Source organism: Beta vulgaris, chromosome 3 (assembly GCF_026745355.1).
Source record: "Beta vulgaris subsp. vulgaris cultivar EL10 chromosome 3, EL10.2, whole genome shotgun sequence".
In the NCBI taxonomy this organism is placed as follows: domain Eukaryota; kingdom Viridiplantae; phylum Streptophyta; class Magnoliopsida; order Caryophyllales; family Amaranthaceae; genus Beta; species Beta vulgaris.
Genome location: NC_079204.1, coordinates 10029370 through 10046781, shown reverse-complemented (window position 1 = coordinate 10046781; position 17412 = coordinate 10029370). Strand labels below are relative to the sequence as shown.

The 17412-nt window shown below is 36.9% G+C and overlaps 1 protein-coding gene across 1 annotated transcript; it reads right to left on the bottom strand.

The window, feature by feature from the left end:
* Positions 1 to 374: 374 nt before the first annotated feature.
* On the bottom strand, positions 375 to 2221 carry LOC109136354 (uncharacterized protein ycf20-like). Its single transcript, XM_048641027.2, has 2 exons — positions 2059 to 2221; positions 375 to 1003 (listed from the first exon to the last, which is right to left on the bottom strand). The coding sequence occupies exon 2, from the start codon at positions 979 to 981 to the stop codon at positions 514 to 516; it is 468 nt and encodes a 155-aa protein (XP_048496984.1). The 5' UTR covers positions 982 to 1003; positions 2059 to 2221; the 3' UTR covers positions 375 to 513.
* Positions 2222 to 17412: the final 15191 nt, after the last annotated feature.

The window sequence follows — 17412 nt, the reverse complement described above, 5'->3', positions numbered from 1 at the left end:
TATGACTGTTAGTTATACCAAAGATGTGTTGGGTCACAAAACACCAAATTAAGTACATCTGATCAATCTTTAACTTTTCCCCTCAAAAAAAATAATCAATCTTTAACTTTGCTTAGACCATTAACAAAACTTTTATCCCCGAGATGGAGGTTTATCACCCTGTTCAATAATCAAACTTCAAACTAAGCATTATGTGTCTAAACAAAGTGAATTGCATATTACAAATGGTTTAAACAACTTTATCCAACTTTTGCAACAGAGATGGGATGGAGGTTTATCCCCGAAAAGCAAACTTTTACAGGCATGCAGCTTACCAAAGCAGTGGATTGCTAAAGCCTGAAGTTTATGAATAGCTAAAGCAAGAAGGAATCAGCTTCAAGGAAGTAACAGTAATCATATTTTCAGAATTCAGAAAGAGAATGTTACAGGATCAAAATATTGTATATAGGTGGAAACTAATATCTGGAAGTATGTACAACAAGGTATCATTGTCCATTGACACCAAATCCCGGGTCAACTAGCAAGTTTGAAAGCATCAATAAATAGACCATATGTGAAACCCATCTTGAAATTGTTCAGAAGGGCAATGGGAAATGTTACCTTAGATCGACTATAGTAAAATTTGGTTGCATATTCAGTAAGGAGCACACACAAGACCGCAGCAATAACGTCATTGACACCTAAAGCTCCAAAAGACAAAGAAATTGTTTGTGCCACATAAAATCCACCTAATAAGGCAATTCCCCCAAAGAGTGCCCTTCGAGAAGGTTTCTTGAAATAGTTGTTTGATAGATCTGGTATAGTGCGAATGATGTCTACCAGTCTTCTAGGTCCCACGTTATCTTGCACAGCACGGATAGGACGGAACTGAACTGAAGATGTTGAAACAAGAGAATCAAATCTTCCATACGAGATCTTGTAATTAGGACTTGAGCCGTAATTAAGGAGCCCAATATGGCTCAAACCCACTGCAGTCGCCATGGAGTTGAGGGAAATTTTTTCCCTGCATGAATAGCTAGCTATGTTATGCCAAAGAACTAAACACAGTACACAGAATGTTGGTACTCATCTTTCCATCAATAGTTCACTACTCAAAGCATGCTGCAAAGGAGACAACCAATTCCTCTACAAGTTACAGCTATTGCAGTAGTAGCCATGTTATGCAAATATTTCGAAAATTGAGAAAAGCAGATACGTGATTTGAAACTTGGACGCTTAAACATCAAGCCAGTCATGCTAAGGTTCATAATGCAAACATACTCTGAATATTTGGGAATTAGCAAAACATCCTCTGAAGAAAGAATAAACTTCAGCAGAAGATGAGATAATACTCCAACTGACCTAGAACAACCCTACAGCTCTGACTACCACGAAGAAAATCGCGGCAGTAATTTTGCACTCACATTTCTCATTTTCTGTCCCATGCTTTTAGCCCTCGCTATCTCATGGTTGTAGGAGGGGAAGGTTAAACGAAATCAATTAGGATGGAATTGAAAACCGCCGCACCACTGTCCACAGTCCACAGTCCACAGTCCACACCATCTCTAAAGCTATGCAACAGAACGTAAGTACCAAGCTACTACAGTACTACTCTGAAATAGTCTAAATACTCAAATGAAATCAATATGAACCCATTCATGCTAAGGAAAGGTAGCAGTGCATTGGTTGAATGATTCCTGTTCCTATGACTACCAAGCTCAAATGTGAATACTCAGATCAAATCAACATGAACCTATAAGTCTTTGTCTCCTACAAATCAGAGACTTCTTGTTCCGATTATTCAGAATTCATTCAAAATGATACTAGGAAATCTATATTTAAAATCCACAACAAGAAATTAGAAACCCTAATTCCCAAATGTCACTCGATATTGGAAAAATCAGCCAACAATTAATTACTTACCACTCCATCTCTAAGTAAGAAAGTAATTGCGAAGTCATAAACACAAGTTTCAAAAGCATAGACAAATTGAACAATGGAATCAACAAAGTAGATTATAACATAGTTCTGAATTTCTAAAAAGTAATAATCTTTTTAAAGAACAAACAAAGTACTAACCTTGGCAGAAGCAGGTAGGCGAAGACAGAGCTAACTCTTTTTTGATGGAGAAAGACTAAAAATGGTGAAATCTGAAATGTTCACTTGCCAACACTCAACATTTGCTTTTTAGTCTTTTTCCTTCTTTTCCTAAATTGTAGTACATCTATACATCTAAATAAATTTATGATTTGTTTTGTAAATCTAGAAAATGTAATTACCCATTTATAATGGTTTTTGTATCTTATATGCATTTGTATTGTGGCTACAATTTAAAGCTTAGTATGTATAAAATAGGAAACTCTATTGAGAGAAAATGCTCCCAAAGATGTTAGGGAATTCTAGAGAGAGAAAATGAAAAAAAAACAAAAAAAGAATCACAAAGTGCTCGTTTGGTTGAATGTAGGGAGTGCAAATTCCTGGAAATTTATTTTCCCATTTAGACGTAATTATATTTACTAGGAATTGCTAAATGTTGTTTGGTGATTCATGGGAAGTGAAAGTTCTTTGGGAATTTCCACTTACCTAGGCCCCCTAGGTAAGTAATTTCTTCCATTTTGTAGAAAGTGAAACTTTCTAGGAAATTCTACTTCCCATGAATTTGTCAACCAAACAACACCAAGAAATTTCAATTCCTAGGAATTTCAGCTTCCTATGCAAAAAAATAATGTCAACCAAACAACACCAAAGAACTTTCAATGAATCCAAACCCTAACCCTAACCCTAAGATCTTCGTCTGTAATTTTTTCAACACTGAACCGCCTTTTCTCAAACAATTTTAATTGCAAATCCATCTTAATGCTCCTCCTAAGACTTAAGATATTGTGAGAATTTGTTTCTTCTTTTTTCCTCCTTTGATTGCCTTTGAATGCGGCCACCGCCACCGCACTGACCATCCTTTTGCACCATTGCCCCTACACAAATCAGGCAAGCCACAACCCCTCCACCTCTTCTCCTTGGATTCGCCTTTGAAAGCAACCACCATCATCGAGGCCACCACCGTTACACACCAGCACCTCTTCTCTGAACCCTTTATCGGCATATTCTTCTCGACAACCAATGCAACCGCCAAGCCCACCAACATCGACCATCAATGCTCCATCTCCGAGCCTAGTCAGTAGTCATGATGCGTCCCACAATCTTCATTTTGCCACACCATCTCATTAGCCTGGATAAAGGGATCCATCTTCCCTCCTCGCCCGGAACTGACATTCCTGTTTGGGGTTGTACCTGTAATAACCCCAAGTTTTAATATTATTTAATTAATAACTAATCGTATTTAATCAACTAAAAACGATCCAAATTTAGTATTAAAAATTTCTAAGTTAATTTCTAAGTTATTTTGTTTGGTAATTTTGGGTTAATGAAGCTCATAAATTAAGTTACTAAATTTAGCATCAATCTTGTAAATGATGTAGGACTTAAGGTTAAAAATTCTGATGGACCCAATGCCCAATGCCCAAACCCTTTGAAGCCCAAACAAAACAAAAAGGCCTAGCACTACTCTTCTCCAAAAAAATCAGAAAACACAAAAGGAAAGCAATAACTCCATCTTCTTCCTCCTCCATACGTGGAAGGACAAGAATGGAGATTTCTCAACAAGTCAAAAACTATCTCAGTAAATTTAATTGAGCTTTCACTCTCTCAACCACCCTTAAACCACTGGTTTTCTCAAAACCCCTGAATTTAGCCACTTGTTTTCTTGAATGGTTTTGGTAATTTAAAATTCTGAAATTCATCTACTGAGATGGGGATTCCTCTATAAATAGGGAAGAATGGTTGAGTTTCTCAATCACAAAATCAAACAACAAAATACAGAAAAATACAATCAATGGGAAGAAGTTGAAAACAAAAACTCAATCTTTCTCTCCTCTGTTTTCGGCCACCATTACAACCACCATACAACAACCATAGCCCCACCTTTCTACCACCACCGGCGAGCCTACAGCACCGCCAAGGCTGCCGCCCAGTGGCAGCGACACCACCCCCACGCCACACCTATTTCCTATCGTTCCCCCACACTCGCCTCACTCTCTCTCCTCTGCGTGACACCACCGCACCACCACACAGCATCACTCGCCTTTCTGCCGCCGTCGAGCAGGCATAGCTGCCGCCGACCAACCGCCGCACCTTTCCCCGTCGTTCTCCCTGCTCGCCCATTCTCTCTCCTCTTTCCTTCGCTCGCTCCTCTCCGCGTGCTGCTGCTCGTATTTTCCGCCGCCGCCGGAGCTTCGAGGACGCCGCCAACCTTTCGTGCTGCACCACACCACCGCGAACTACTGTTCGGTTTCGCCGGAGCTCCGAGCTCCCTTGTCTGTTGTCCGTCCCTGCTCAAGAGAGCAGAGGTACTACACTCTCTCCTTTTATTCTTCTATCTAAAAATCTGGTTTTAAATGTTATAAGGCAAGCCTAATTACTACCTTTTACTAATTAAGCTAAGTGGGCCTAAAATCTGATTTACCTTAGTTAAACCAACTTGTTTCAATGGATGCTTGTTTATTTATTAGACTTAAGTGGACTGTTTTGTGGGCTTAATTAAATCACTTGTTTAAATCAAATCTTTAAATAGTTGTGTTAATATTTATGTTAGGGGTTAATTAAAAATGTTATGTTAAACTAATTACCTTCTAGTTCTTATAATCTGAATTCTTTATTAGGAACACTTAGTTTACACAATGAGTTTGTATTTAGTTCATTAGTGGTTAATAGAGTAATAAGAATAACTCATGGGAAATTAGGCAAGAAATGTTGCCAAGGTATTTTCCTCATATAGTCACTCATAATTTTAATTCGTAACTCCTTTATTTGAATATGCAACTATTAATTTATAAGCTTATAATATAGTAATACGATTAAAGCATTAGTAATACTTTTAATTCGAGTTCAAACTATGTTTATAAACAAGTACTTGAAAAAGAATCCTATGAACCATTTGGTCACGAGAACGTTAAATAAGTTACGACTACATAACTTGTAAACTAAGAATACTTAAAGAGCATTTATATTAATGTTTTATTAATTTCTAACTTATAAAAATACTCGTTCTAAAACTTAAAAGAACTCGTTCCTCGGAGCTCAGTAAGGACGATACCAAGGACATAAGGAGAGGACTATTATTATTATTATTCTGCAATCAAGGTAACAACTACTGCTGGTACCCGCAATTCCTTTGAAATGCGTTTTTTTTATGCTACTGAGATGATGATTTATGAACATGTGTTTTTGAGTTGCGGGATTATTACATGATTTGATTACGTATCCTGAGATTTATATGATTGAAAGATACTGAGTTACAGAAGCATACGATCACTGAAATGACATTGTTTATAAAATATTAATGGAAGTTACTGAGTTACTGAAATACACTGATCACTGTTAAAGTAAAAAGGAATGTAACATGATAAAGTAAAGTGAAAGAACTGGTTGGTTGTACCTACTGACTGACTGAAGGTCGTGCACGTACCGTACTGTTTACTGGGGCACTGGCCCGTACTGTTTACTGGGGCACTGGCCCACTACTGTTACTGGTGTAGGGAATGCCCGGGGCCAAGGCCCTTGCACAGTGGTGCATACACATACTGGGAGACGTCCCAGCACTGACTGACGTACATCAACCAGAGTAAAAACTGATGAAATGGAATCATGGACTATTAAAGTGAATTGAATGAATTTTGTTTTCGTAAATGTTTGAATTATTCTTTCCCCCTGTTTTGTAAATAAAATGAGTTGAAATGAGTTTACGTTGCTAGGGTAGTTTGTTACTGAGCCTCGGCTCATAACGTTTTGTATTTATGTTTTAGGTACTGCTGGGGAACGATGTACTGTAGTGGCAAGGATTACCACCTTATTAAATCATCTAGTATTAGTGCTACTAACTTGTAAGGTTAACTTAACTAGAATGTAAGACCATATGCTTTGATATGAGTTATCGTTGTTATGTCAAGTAAACGTTAACGTTGTCTACTTTATTATAATATAAGATGTCTAAGTTATCACTATTATATCTCTTAATGTTTAAATAGTTTTTATGATTGTAGCCTTGCACCTTCCTAACCGAAGGTGCGGCAGTAATGCCTTGACTAAATAGGTATTCCGCTGCTAATTAGATTATCTTAAATAGTGAATTAGTAGTCGGGGCGTTACAGAGTGGTATCAGAGCAAACGGTTCTGAACCATAACGTTTAACCCCATGGTTTTACGTTAAATAATATATTTAAGTTATAAAGAGGATTTAAAGGTACATTGATTAAACTATAGATAAAATAAGGAATTATATTAATAAAAATTGAATTAAGTAAATTGAAAACTAAGAAATATTTATAAAATGAGTGTGAGCGTAGGATACGGGAAATGGGAATGTTTTTACGATTTTATTACAACGTAACTGTAATTTGACATGCAGAATGTCGACCGTTGACGTCCACAACGATGTTACAAATGGTGCTGAAAATGTGCACGAGGAGGATCATATAAAGGATGACCAAGATGATGATTATGAACCCTTAGATAGGAATGCGGAGAGAATGGAAAGATTGGAAAATATGAGCACTATGTTAGCTGAGTTAATCCAAGAATCCCGAAGGAAGGTAGTTGTTAATGAAAATGAGAGTGCCACGATGTTCAAGAAGTTCTCATCTCTAATCCACCTTCATATGATGGTAAGCCTGATCCAGTGGTGTTTGAAGATTGGATTAATCGCATTGACCAGCTGTTTGAAACCTTGCAATGCCCTGAGAAATGGAGGGTAGACTTCGTTGTATTTTATCTCACGGGCCAGGCAAGTTTATGGTGGAAGATTGTTAAGGAAAAGAAAAATGAACCTGGGTTTGGATGGAGCAAACTTCAGGATTTGATGCGAGATAAATTTTATCCTCCTTCACTTAGGAAGCAGAAAGAAGATGAATTCCTTCACTTACACAAGGTACCATGAGTGTTTTGGAATATGCTAATAAGTTCATGGAGCTTTCAAGGTTCGCGCCTGAGCTGGTAACTATGAGCAGTCAAGGATGAACCGCTTCGAGCGAGGTCTTCAGCTCAAATATCAGGATAGGTTGGCATCTCAAAGGTTCACTTCATACCAGGATATGGTTGATGTTGCTGTTAATGTAGAACACGTAGTATTGCTTCGAGAATCTCAGAATAGTAACTTTAAAAGGAGGAATGATGGAAGAAATGATAATCAAGGAAGGGCAAAAAGGTCTAATCAAGGGAGCCAAAATTTCAGGAGAAATGATAGTGGTCAACCTGATTATAGGGGTCAAGGTTATCATGGAGGTAACCGAGTTCAGAGTAACTTCAGGCACCTGTGAACAAACCTCAGGAGTGTGCCAAGTGTGGAAGAAGGAACCATTCAGAGAGTGAATGTCGTGTTGGCTCAAATGCTTGCTATAGATGCGGGAGTCGTGATCATTATGTCAGGGATTGTCCTAAGCCACCGGGAGCAAATAATAGCGTTGGTGGAACATCTTCAGCTGGTACTAATCGCAACCGAAACAACAACACCGCCGGAGCATATCGTAACCCACCCCGACAAGCACCGACAGGAAGAATCTATGTCATGAGGCAAGTTGAGGCTGAGAATGATGACACTGTTATTACTGGTACCTTCTCTATCCATTCTTTGCCTGTCCATGTTTTATTTGATTCTGGAGCTTCACATTCTTTCATTTCCCATTGTTTGCCAAAAACCTGAACTTGCAACCATCATGTGACTTCTCCTCTCTAAGTGTTGCCCTACCTACTGGAGAAACTGTGAGATGTAGAGTCATGTATAGGAATTGTCCAATTGTGTTGGGGAAAGTTGAGTTTCTAGTTGACCTTGTAGAATTTGAGTTATCTGATTTGATGTGATTTTGGGGATGAATTGGTTGACTAAATATGAGGCTGACATCAATTGTGTTAAGCAAGTGTGACCTTAAGCACCTGATGGGCGTAGAATTTCATACCAAAATTTGTGTCAAAACCTCAGAATCCAAATTGTTTATGGGTTGAGAGCTCAAAAGATGCCTGAGTTTGACTATTTTGGGTACCTTTGTAGTGTCATAGATTTAATTCCCCTAAGCCCTCCATAACTGATATACCTGTGGTTTGTGACTACCCAAATGTGTTTCCCGATGAGATACCTGGTATGCCTCCACAAAGAGAATTAGATTTTAGCATCGAGATAATCCCAGGATCAGCCCCCATTTCCAAGGCACCCTATAGGATGGCCCCAACCGAGTTACAAGAATTAAAAACAATTAGATGAGTTACTTGAAAAAGGATATTTCGACCGAGTGTGTCACCTTGGGGAGCCCCAGTTTTATTTGTGAAGAAAAAGGATGGAAGTTTGAGGTTATGCATTGATTATCGGGAATTAAACAAGATCACCATTAAAAATAAGTACCCATTACCCCGCATAGATGATTTGTTCGATCAACTTCGAGGTGCAAAAGTCTTTTCGAAAATAGATTTGAGGTCTGGTTACCATCAACTTCGTATCAAGCCTGAGGATATTCCAAAAACTGCCTTTAGAACCCGATATATATGGTCATTATGAGTTTGTTGTTATGCCTTTTGGGTTAACCAATGCACCATCTGTATTTATGGATTTAATGAACCGTGTCTTCAAGCCATACCTAGACAAGTTTGTGGTTGTTTTCATTGATGACATTTTGGTATACTCTAAGAACATAGAGGAACATAAGGAGCATTTGAGGAAAGTAATGGAGATGTTAGTGGAAAATCAATTATATGCTAAGCTGTCAAAGTGTGAATTCTGGCTCGAGGAGAATCATTTTTGGGTCATATTATCTCTGAAAAAGGTTGTCTGTGGATCCGAGAAAATAAAAGCAATAGTGGAGTGGCCTAGACCAACTAATGTTCCTGAATTCGGAGTTTCATGGGATTAGCTGGCTATTACAGAAGATTTGTGCAAGATTTCTCTAGAATTGCCTACCCATAACCAAACTTGTGAGGAAGAATGTCAAATATAAGTGGACTGAGGAGTGTGAGACTGCCTTCCAAGAACTTAAAAGAAGACTCACCACTGCCCCTGTTCTTACCCTTCCATCTGGAACCGAGGGATTTGTTATCTATAGTGATGCCTCCAAACACGGGTTAGGTTGTGTCTTAATGCAAAATGGAAAAGTGATAGCCTATGCCTCTCGCCAACTCAAGACACATGAACAAAATTATCCCACACATGACCTTGAACTTGCTGCTGTTGTCTTTGCCCTCAAAATTTGGAGACATTATTTGTATGGAGCCTCGTGTCAAATTTTCACTGATCACAAAAGCCTGAAATATATCTTCACCCAAAAAGAGCTCAACATGAGGCAACGTAGGTGGCTAGAACTCCTAAAAGACTATGATCTTGATATCCAATACCATCCTGGAAAAGCCAATGTAGTTGCTGATGCCCTGAGTCGTAAATCTCACCTGAAAACAATCCTGTCTATTCCGAGCCATTCATGATGATTTGGTGAGGATGGAGGTAGAACTCATTCAGAAGGAAAAGGGTGTTTGTTTGAATGCAATGGAGGTAAGACCGTGCTTAATGGATGAGATAAAGGGAGCTCAGGAAAAGGATTCACAACTGGAACGAATAAAGGTGGATGTGAAGAATGGGAAGTCACCTGGTTTTGTATCCAAGAAGATGGAACCTTGAGGTTTCAAGGAAGATTATGTGTTCCAAATGATGAAAATTTGAAGAAAAGAATTTGATGAGTCTCACAATGCACCATATTCAATTCACCTGGAGGAAATAAGTTGTACAAGGATTTAAGGCAGGTGTACTGGTGGAGCAATATGAAACAGGAAGTAGCAGACTTTGTGGCTAAATGCTTAACATGCCAGAGGATTAAATAGAACACCAGAGGCCAGCTGGTTTGTTGCAGCCTTTGGATGTGCCAGAGTGGAAATGGGATTCCATATCGATGGATTTCATCTTGGGTTTGCCTATGTCAACCAAGGGAATGAATTCCATTTGGGTTATTGTGGATCGGTTGACAAAGTCGGACATTTCCTAGCAGTAAAGAGTAACTGGAGTTTGGATCGATTGGCTGAATTATATATGAACACGATAGTACGCTTACATGGAGTGCCTAGCTCGATTGTTTCTGATCAAAATTCAAGATTTCAGGCAAAATTCTGGAAAGAGTTACAGAAAGCTCTGGGAACAAGGCTTAACTTTAGTACTGCTTTTCATCCGACAACAGACGGACAAACAGAAAGGACAAATCAGATTGTGGAAGATATGCTTAGAGCTTGTGTTTGGATTTTCAAGGAACTTGGGAGAAATTCTTACCTATGGTGAGTTTTCGTACAATAACAGTTATCAAGCCACATTGGATGGCTCCCTATGACACTTTATGGAAGGAAATGTCGCACGCCTTTGTGCTGGAGCGATATTGACGAAGCACGTGTCATAGGTCCAGAGTTGATTCAGGAAACCACAGATAAGATCCGATTGATCAATCAAGAATGAAAGCAGCTCAAGTAGACAAAAGAGTTATGCAGATCAACGGAGAAGACCATTGGAGTTTATGGTTGGCGATCATGTATTCTTGAAAATATCACCCACGAAAGGAGTCATGAGATTTGGCCAATCAGGGAAGCTAAGTCCAAGGTATATTGGACCATATGAGATCTTAGAACGGGTTAATGAGGTAGCGTATCGGTTAGCATTACCGACTGACCTGGATAGAGGTCCATAATGTATTCCATGTGTCGATGTTGCGCAAATATGTCCCAGATCCAGCCACATAATTAGACACGAGCCTTTACACTACGAAATGACTTGACCTATGAGGAGAAACCAATTGAAATACTTGACCGAAGAGAAAAGCAACTAAGAAGTAAGGTGATCCAAATGGTGAAAGTTCTATGGGCTAACCACTTGACCTCTGAGGCTACTTGGGAATAGAGGACAAATGAGAACGAAATACCCCCACCTTTTCTCAGGTGATATGATCTTTTGTAATGAATGCCTAACTGAAGTATATACTGCTTATGAATGTTTATTTATGAAGAGATTTATGACATTGCTTATTACGCAATTACATATGGATTGAATTTTTATATGAATGTTTCTTATTAATGATCTAGGTTCTAACTGAGCTCCAGTTTCGAGGACGAAACTTTTTCTAAGAGGGGAAGGATGTAATATCCCCAAGTTTTAATATTATTTAATTAATAACTAATCGTAATTAATCAACTAAAAACGATCCAAATTTAGTAATTAAAAATTTCTAAGTTAATTTCTAAGTTATTTTGTTTGGTAATTTTGGGTTAATGAAGCTCATAAATTAAGTTACTAAATTTAGCATCAATCTTGTAAATGATGTAGGACTTAAGGTTAAAAATTCTGATGGACAGCCCAATGCCAATGCCCAAACCTTTGAAGCCCAAACAAAACAAAAAGGCCTAGCACTACTCTCTTCTCCAAAAATCAGAAAACACAAAAGGAAAGCAATAACTCCATCTTCTTCCTCCTCCATACGTGGAAGGACAAGAATGGAGATTTCTCAACAAGTCAAAAACTATCTCAGTAAATTTAATTGAGCTTTCACTCTCTCAACCACCCTTAAACCACTGGTTTTCTCAAAACCCCTGAATTTAGCCACTTGTTTTCTTGAATGGTTTTGGTAATTTAAAATTCTGAAATTCATCTACTGAGATGGGGATTCCTCTATAAATAGGGAAGAATGGTTGAGTTTCTCAATCACAAAATCAACAACAAAATACAGAAAAATACAATCAATGGGAAGAAGTTGAAAACAAAAATTCAATCTTTCTCTCCTCTGTTTTCGGCCACCATTACAACCACCATACAACAACCATAGCCCCACCTTTCTACCACCACCGGGCCTACAGCACCGCCAAGGCTGCCGCCCAGTGGCAGCGACACCACCCCCGCCACACCTATTTCCTATCGTTCCCCCACACGTCCCTCACTCTCTCTCCTCTGGCGTGACACCACCGCACCACCACACAGCATCACTCGCCTTTCTGCCGCCTCGGAGCAGGCATAGCTGCCGCCGACCAACCGCCGCACCTTTCCCCGTCGTTCTCCCTGCTCGCCCATTCTCTCTCCTCTTTCCTTCGCTCGCTCCTCTCCGCGTGCTGCTGCTCGTATTTTCCGCCGCCGCCGAGCTTCGAGGACGCCGCCAACCTTTCGTGCTGCACCACACCACCGCGAACTACTGTTCGGTTTCGCCGGAGCTCCGAGCTCCCTTGTCTGTTGTCCGTCCCTGCTCAAGAGAGCAGAGGTACTACACTCTCTCCTTTTATTCTTCTATCTAAAAATCTGGTTTTAAATGTTATAAGGCAAGCCTAATTACTACCTTTTACTAATTAAGCTAAGTGGGCCTAAAATCTGATTTACCTTAGTTAAACCAACTTGTTTCAATGGATGCTTGTTTATTTATTAGACTTAAGTGGACTGTTTTGTGGGCTTAATCAAATCACTTGTTTAAATCAAATCTTTAAATAGTTGTGTTAATATTTATGTTAGGGGTTAATTAAAAATGTTATGTTAAACTAATTACCTTCTAGTTCTTATAATCTGAATTCTTTATTAGGAACACTTAGTTTACACAATGAGTTTGTATTTAGTTCATTAGTGGTTAATAGAGTAATAAGAATAACTCATGGGAAATTAGGCAAGAAATGTTGCCAAGGTATTTTCCTCATATAGTCACTCATAATTTTAATTCGTAACTCCTTTATTTGAATATGCAACTATTAATTTATAAGCTTATAATATAGTAATACGATTAAAGCATTAGTAATACTTTTAATTCGAGTTCAAACTATGTTTATAAACAAGTACTTGAAAAAGAATCCTATGAACCATTTGGTCACGAGAACGTTAAATAAGTTACGACTACATAACTTGTAAACTAAGAATACTTAAAGAGCATTTATATTAATGTTTTTATTAATTTCTAACTTATAAAAATACTCGTTCTAAAACTTAAAAGAACTCGTTCCTCGGAGCTCAGTAAGGACAATACCAAGGACATAAGGAGAGGACTATTATTATTATTCTGCAATCAAGGTAACAACTACTGCTGGTACCCGCAATTCCTTTGAAATGCATTTTTTTTTATGCTACTGAGATGATGATTTATGAACATGTGTTTTTGAGTTGCGGGATTATTACATGTTTTGATTACGTATCCTGAGATTTATATGATTGAAAGATACTGAGTTACAGAAGCATACCGATCACTGAAATAACATTGTTTATAAAATATTAATGGAAGTTACTGAGTTACTGAAATACACTGATCACTGCTAAAGTAAAAAGGAATGTAACATGATAAAGTAAAGTGAAAGAACTGGTTGGTTGTACCTACTGACTGACTGAAGGTCGTGCACGTACCGTACTGTTTACTGGGGCACTGGCCCGTTACTGTTTACTGGGGCACTGGCCCACTACTGATACTGGTGTAGGGTAATGCCCGGGGCCAAGGCCCTTGCACAGTGGTGCATACACATACTGGGAGACGTCCCAGCACTGACTGACGTACATCAACCAGAGTAAAAACTGATGAAATGGAATCATGGACTATTAAAGTGAATTGAATGGATTTTGTTTTCGTAAATGTTTGAATTATTCTTTCCCCCTGTTTTGTAAATAAAATGAGTTGAAATGAGTTTACGTTGCTAGGGTAGTTTGTTACTGAGCCTCAGCTCATAACGTTTTGTATTTATGTTTTAGGTACTGCTGGGGACGATGGTACTGCGTAGTGGCAAGGATTACCACCTTATTAAATCATCTAGTATTAGTGCTACTAACTTGTAAGGTTAACTTAACTAGAATGTAAGACTATATGCTTTGATATGAGTTATCGTTGTTATGTCAAGTAAACGTTAACGTTGTCTACTTTATTATAATATAAGATGTCTAAGTTATCACTATTATATCTCTTAATGTTTAAATAGTTTTTTATGATTGTAGCCTTGCACCTTCCTAACCGAAGGTGCGGCAGTAATGCCTTGACTAAATAGGTATTCCGCTGCTAATTAGATTATCTTAAATAGTGAATTAGTAGTCGGGGCGTTACAGTACCCCTCGAGTGACTTCACCGTCAAATCAGCCACTTGGATAGCTCATGATCTCAATCCCACCGAGGATGAATGGATCGTCTTTAAATGGATTTAGAAGCTTGACATACCACCTAAATTACAGATTTTCTTATGGCAACTTTATCATAAAAGTTTAAGTGTGAGGGAAACTTTAAAAGAAAATTCGCTCCTTCTAATTTATGCCTTCAATGTCACTGCCAACCCGAAACAATTAATCATTTGTTTAATCAATGCAATACATTCAGGAAAGTTTGGCATTTTTAGGAAACTCCTACATGGCTTAACTTCCACCATAAAGACACCTCTCTTTTAAAATTTCATATGAAAAACTGTCATAACCAAATTTAGTTTTCTAATTTGGTTTATATAGAAAGAAAGAAACGACGTTATTTTCAATAACGTCACTTTTAACAATCACATAATACTCCATAAAGCCAAATTCCTTCATCAAGAATGGACCCTTTGAACATCGCTGGATTCTTGTTATCTTGCAGGTACTCCATTCTCCTCTCACAGTCAACCACTTTCCACCTCTCATCACAATTTCATCATTCAAGTTGCTTGGGCTCCTCCACCCCTATCCCACTTCAAATTCAATTTCGACGACTCGATCTCATACAACTCAACTGTCGGGGGGGGGGGGGGGGGTTATTGTTTGCAATAATTATGGTGAGCTCATTCATGCCACCTCTTTCTATCTAGGAATCACCCCAGTGTTTGTGGCCGAGGCTACTGCTCTTCAGAAAGGTCTTCTTTTGGCTTTGAATCTTGGATCCAGAATATCCACATCGAAGGTGATAATCTTCTTTTAATCAACACAATTAAAAAACTATGAAAGGATCCTTGGCAGATACAACTAATCATAGAGGATATACACGCTCTACTTCAACAATTCCAATTCTATTAGATCAATCATGTCTACAGAGATGCTAAAAAAGCTGCAGATTGGATAGTTATTGTAGGACATTTAGTTCAGTCTAGTTTTGAATTTACTTCTTGTAATAATTCAGCTCTTTATTCCATTCTTGTAAATGACTTTTTAGGATTTCCCATCGCGAGGAACGTCTCCTAAAATCCCTTTTTCTTACCTATTATATATATACATACATACATACATATATATATATATGTATATATATATATATACATATGTATATATATATATACATATGTATATATATATATACATATGTATATATATATATGTACATATATATATATACATATATATATATATATTATATACATGTATATATATATACATACATATATATATATATATATATACATATATATATATATATACATATATATATATATATACATATACATATATATATACATATACATATATATATACATATACATATATATATACATATACATATATATATACGTATACATTATAATATATATACATATATATATATATATACATATTATATATATATATATATATGTATATATATATATATACATAATATATATCATATATATATGTATGTATATTATATATATATATATATATTATAATATATTATATATGTATATATATACATACATATATATATGTATATATATGTATGTATATATATATATATATATATTACATATATATATATATATATATATATTATACATATATATATATATACATATATATATATATATATACATACATACATATATATATATATATATACATACATATATATATATATACATACATACATATATATATATATACATACATACATATATACATATACTTTTTTCCTAATTAAATGACTGAACTGGACTGAGTTAAACTGAACAGAATGTCTGATGGGTGGTATATGTTGTGGTATATTGATTGTGTTGAGAGATAAGGGAGAAATAGAAGAAGAAGTAGGTGAAGGAATATTATTGGAAGAAGGAGGAGAATGTATAGAGTTTGATGTAGTAGGTCTATCAAACAAGAAAGGTTCAGGAATGTCATATGAAAGAGCTGAATCAGGGATAGTATTTATAGGTAGGAAAATGGGTGAAGGGTGAGGATTGGAATAATGATAAGGAAGATGGTTCTCATGAAACTGAATATCTCTAGTAATAAAAATTCTTTTTGTTGTAAGGTCCATGACCTTATAAGCCTTCTCATCAGGGAGATAACCAATCAGAGTACAAGAAGTAGCCCTAGGATCTAGCTTACTTCTATTCACCTTCAATGTTGAAACAAAACACAAACAAGCAAATACTCTTAAGTATGTTAGATCTGGTTTGTGGCCATAAACAAGTTCATAAGGAGAAGAAAATTTTATAGGACTTAGAGGCATCCTATTAATCAAGTGTGTGGCTGTAACATTCTCCCCAAAGATTAGGAGGAACATGAGATTGAAAATAGAGAGCTCTTCCTGTTTTTAGAAGGTGTATGTGTTTTCTCTCCACAATACCATTTTGTTGTGGAGTATCTGGACAAGATCTTTGATGTTGAATGCCATGCTGATGATAAATACTCATAATGGCTCCTTCACAAAACTCTTTTGCATTGTCAGATCTTATGCATTTGATATGAGCATGAAATTGTGTTTGAACAAAAAACAATAAAAATGCTCAAGTATCTTAACTGCATCAGATTTATGTTTCATGAGAAAAATCCATGTAAATCTTGAGAAATCATCCACAACTGTAAGGAATTGAGTGAATCCATCATGTGTACAAACCTTAAAAGGCCCCCAAGTATCTATGTGAAGCTTTTCAAAATAAGCAGATGTTTGAGTGACACAAATAGGAAATTAAAAAGGAATTCTAGTTTGTTTTGTCTTAGGACAAACTTGGCAAAAAAAATTCACAAGACTCATTACAAGACATTCCTTCAACAACATGGTGTATTTTATTGTAAGGTACATGACCTAGTCTTAGATGCCAGAGCTTCATAGCTTCATCATCAGCAACACAAGCTGTGCTGATAACATTCAGAGATTTCTTCAAAATACAAATCCATCACTATCAGCATATAATCCAGAGTCCAGCTCACCAAGAACTAGGGAATTGTTCTGAGAATGTTCCTCAAGGATGCACTTATCACTTGTAAACACTATATCACAATTAAGATCTTGGCATAATTTGTGAGTGCTTATCAAACTAAAAGTAAAATCAGGAACATGGAGGACATTTTTAAGTTCAACACCATTCTGAAACTTCACAATACCAATATGTTGCACTACAACATGTTTTCCATCAGCAATGGTTATGGGTGCAATCTGTTTTGAATTTGGGAAGAATTATCGTCATGATAAAAAGTTCAGGTTTCCTGACTCGGGT

Bases quoted from the DNA above. Each gene is read 5' to 3' on its own strand.
- LOC109136354 (XM_048641027.2), bottom strand. From the start codon at position 981: ATGGCGACTGCAGTGGGTTTGAGCCATATTGGGCTCCTTAATTACGGC.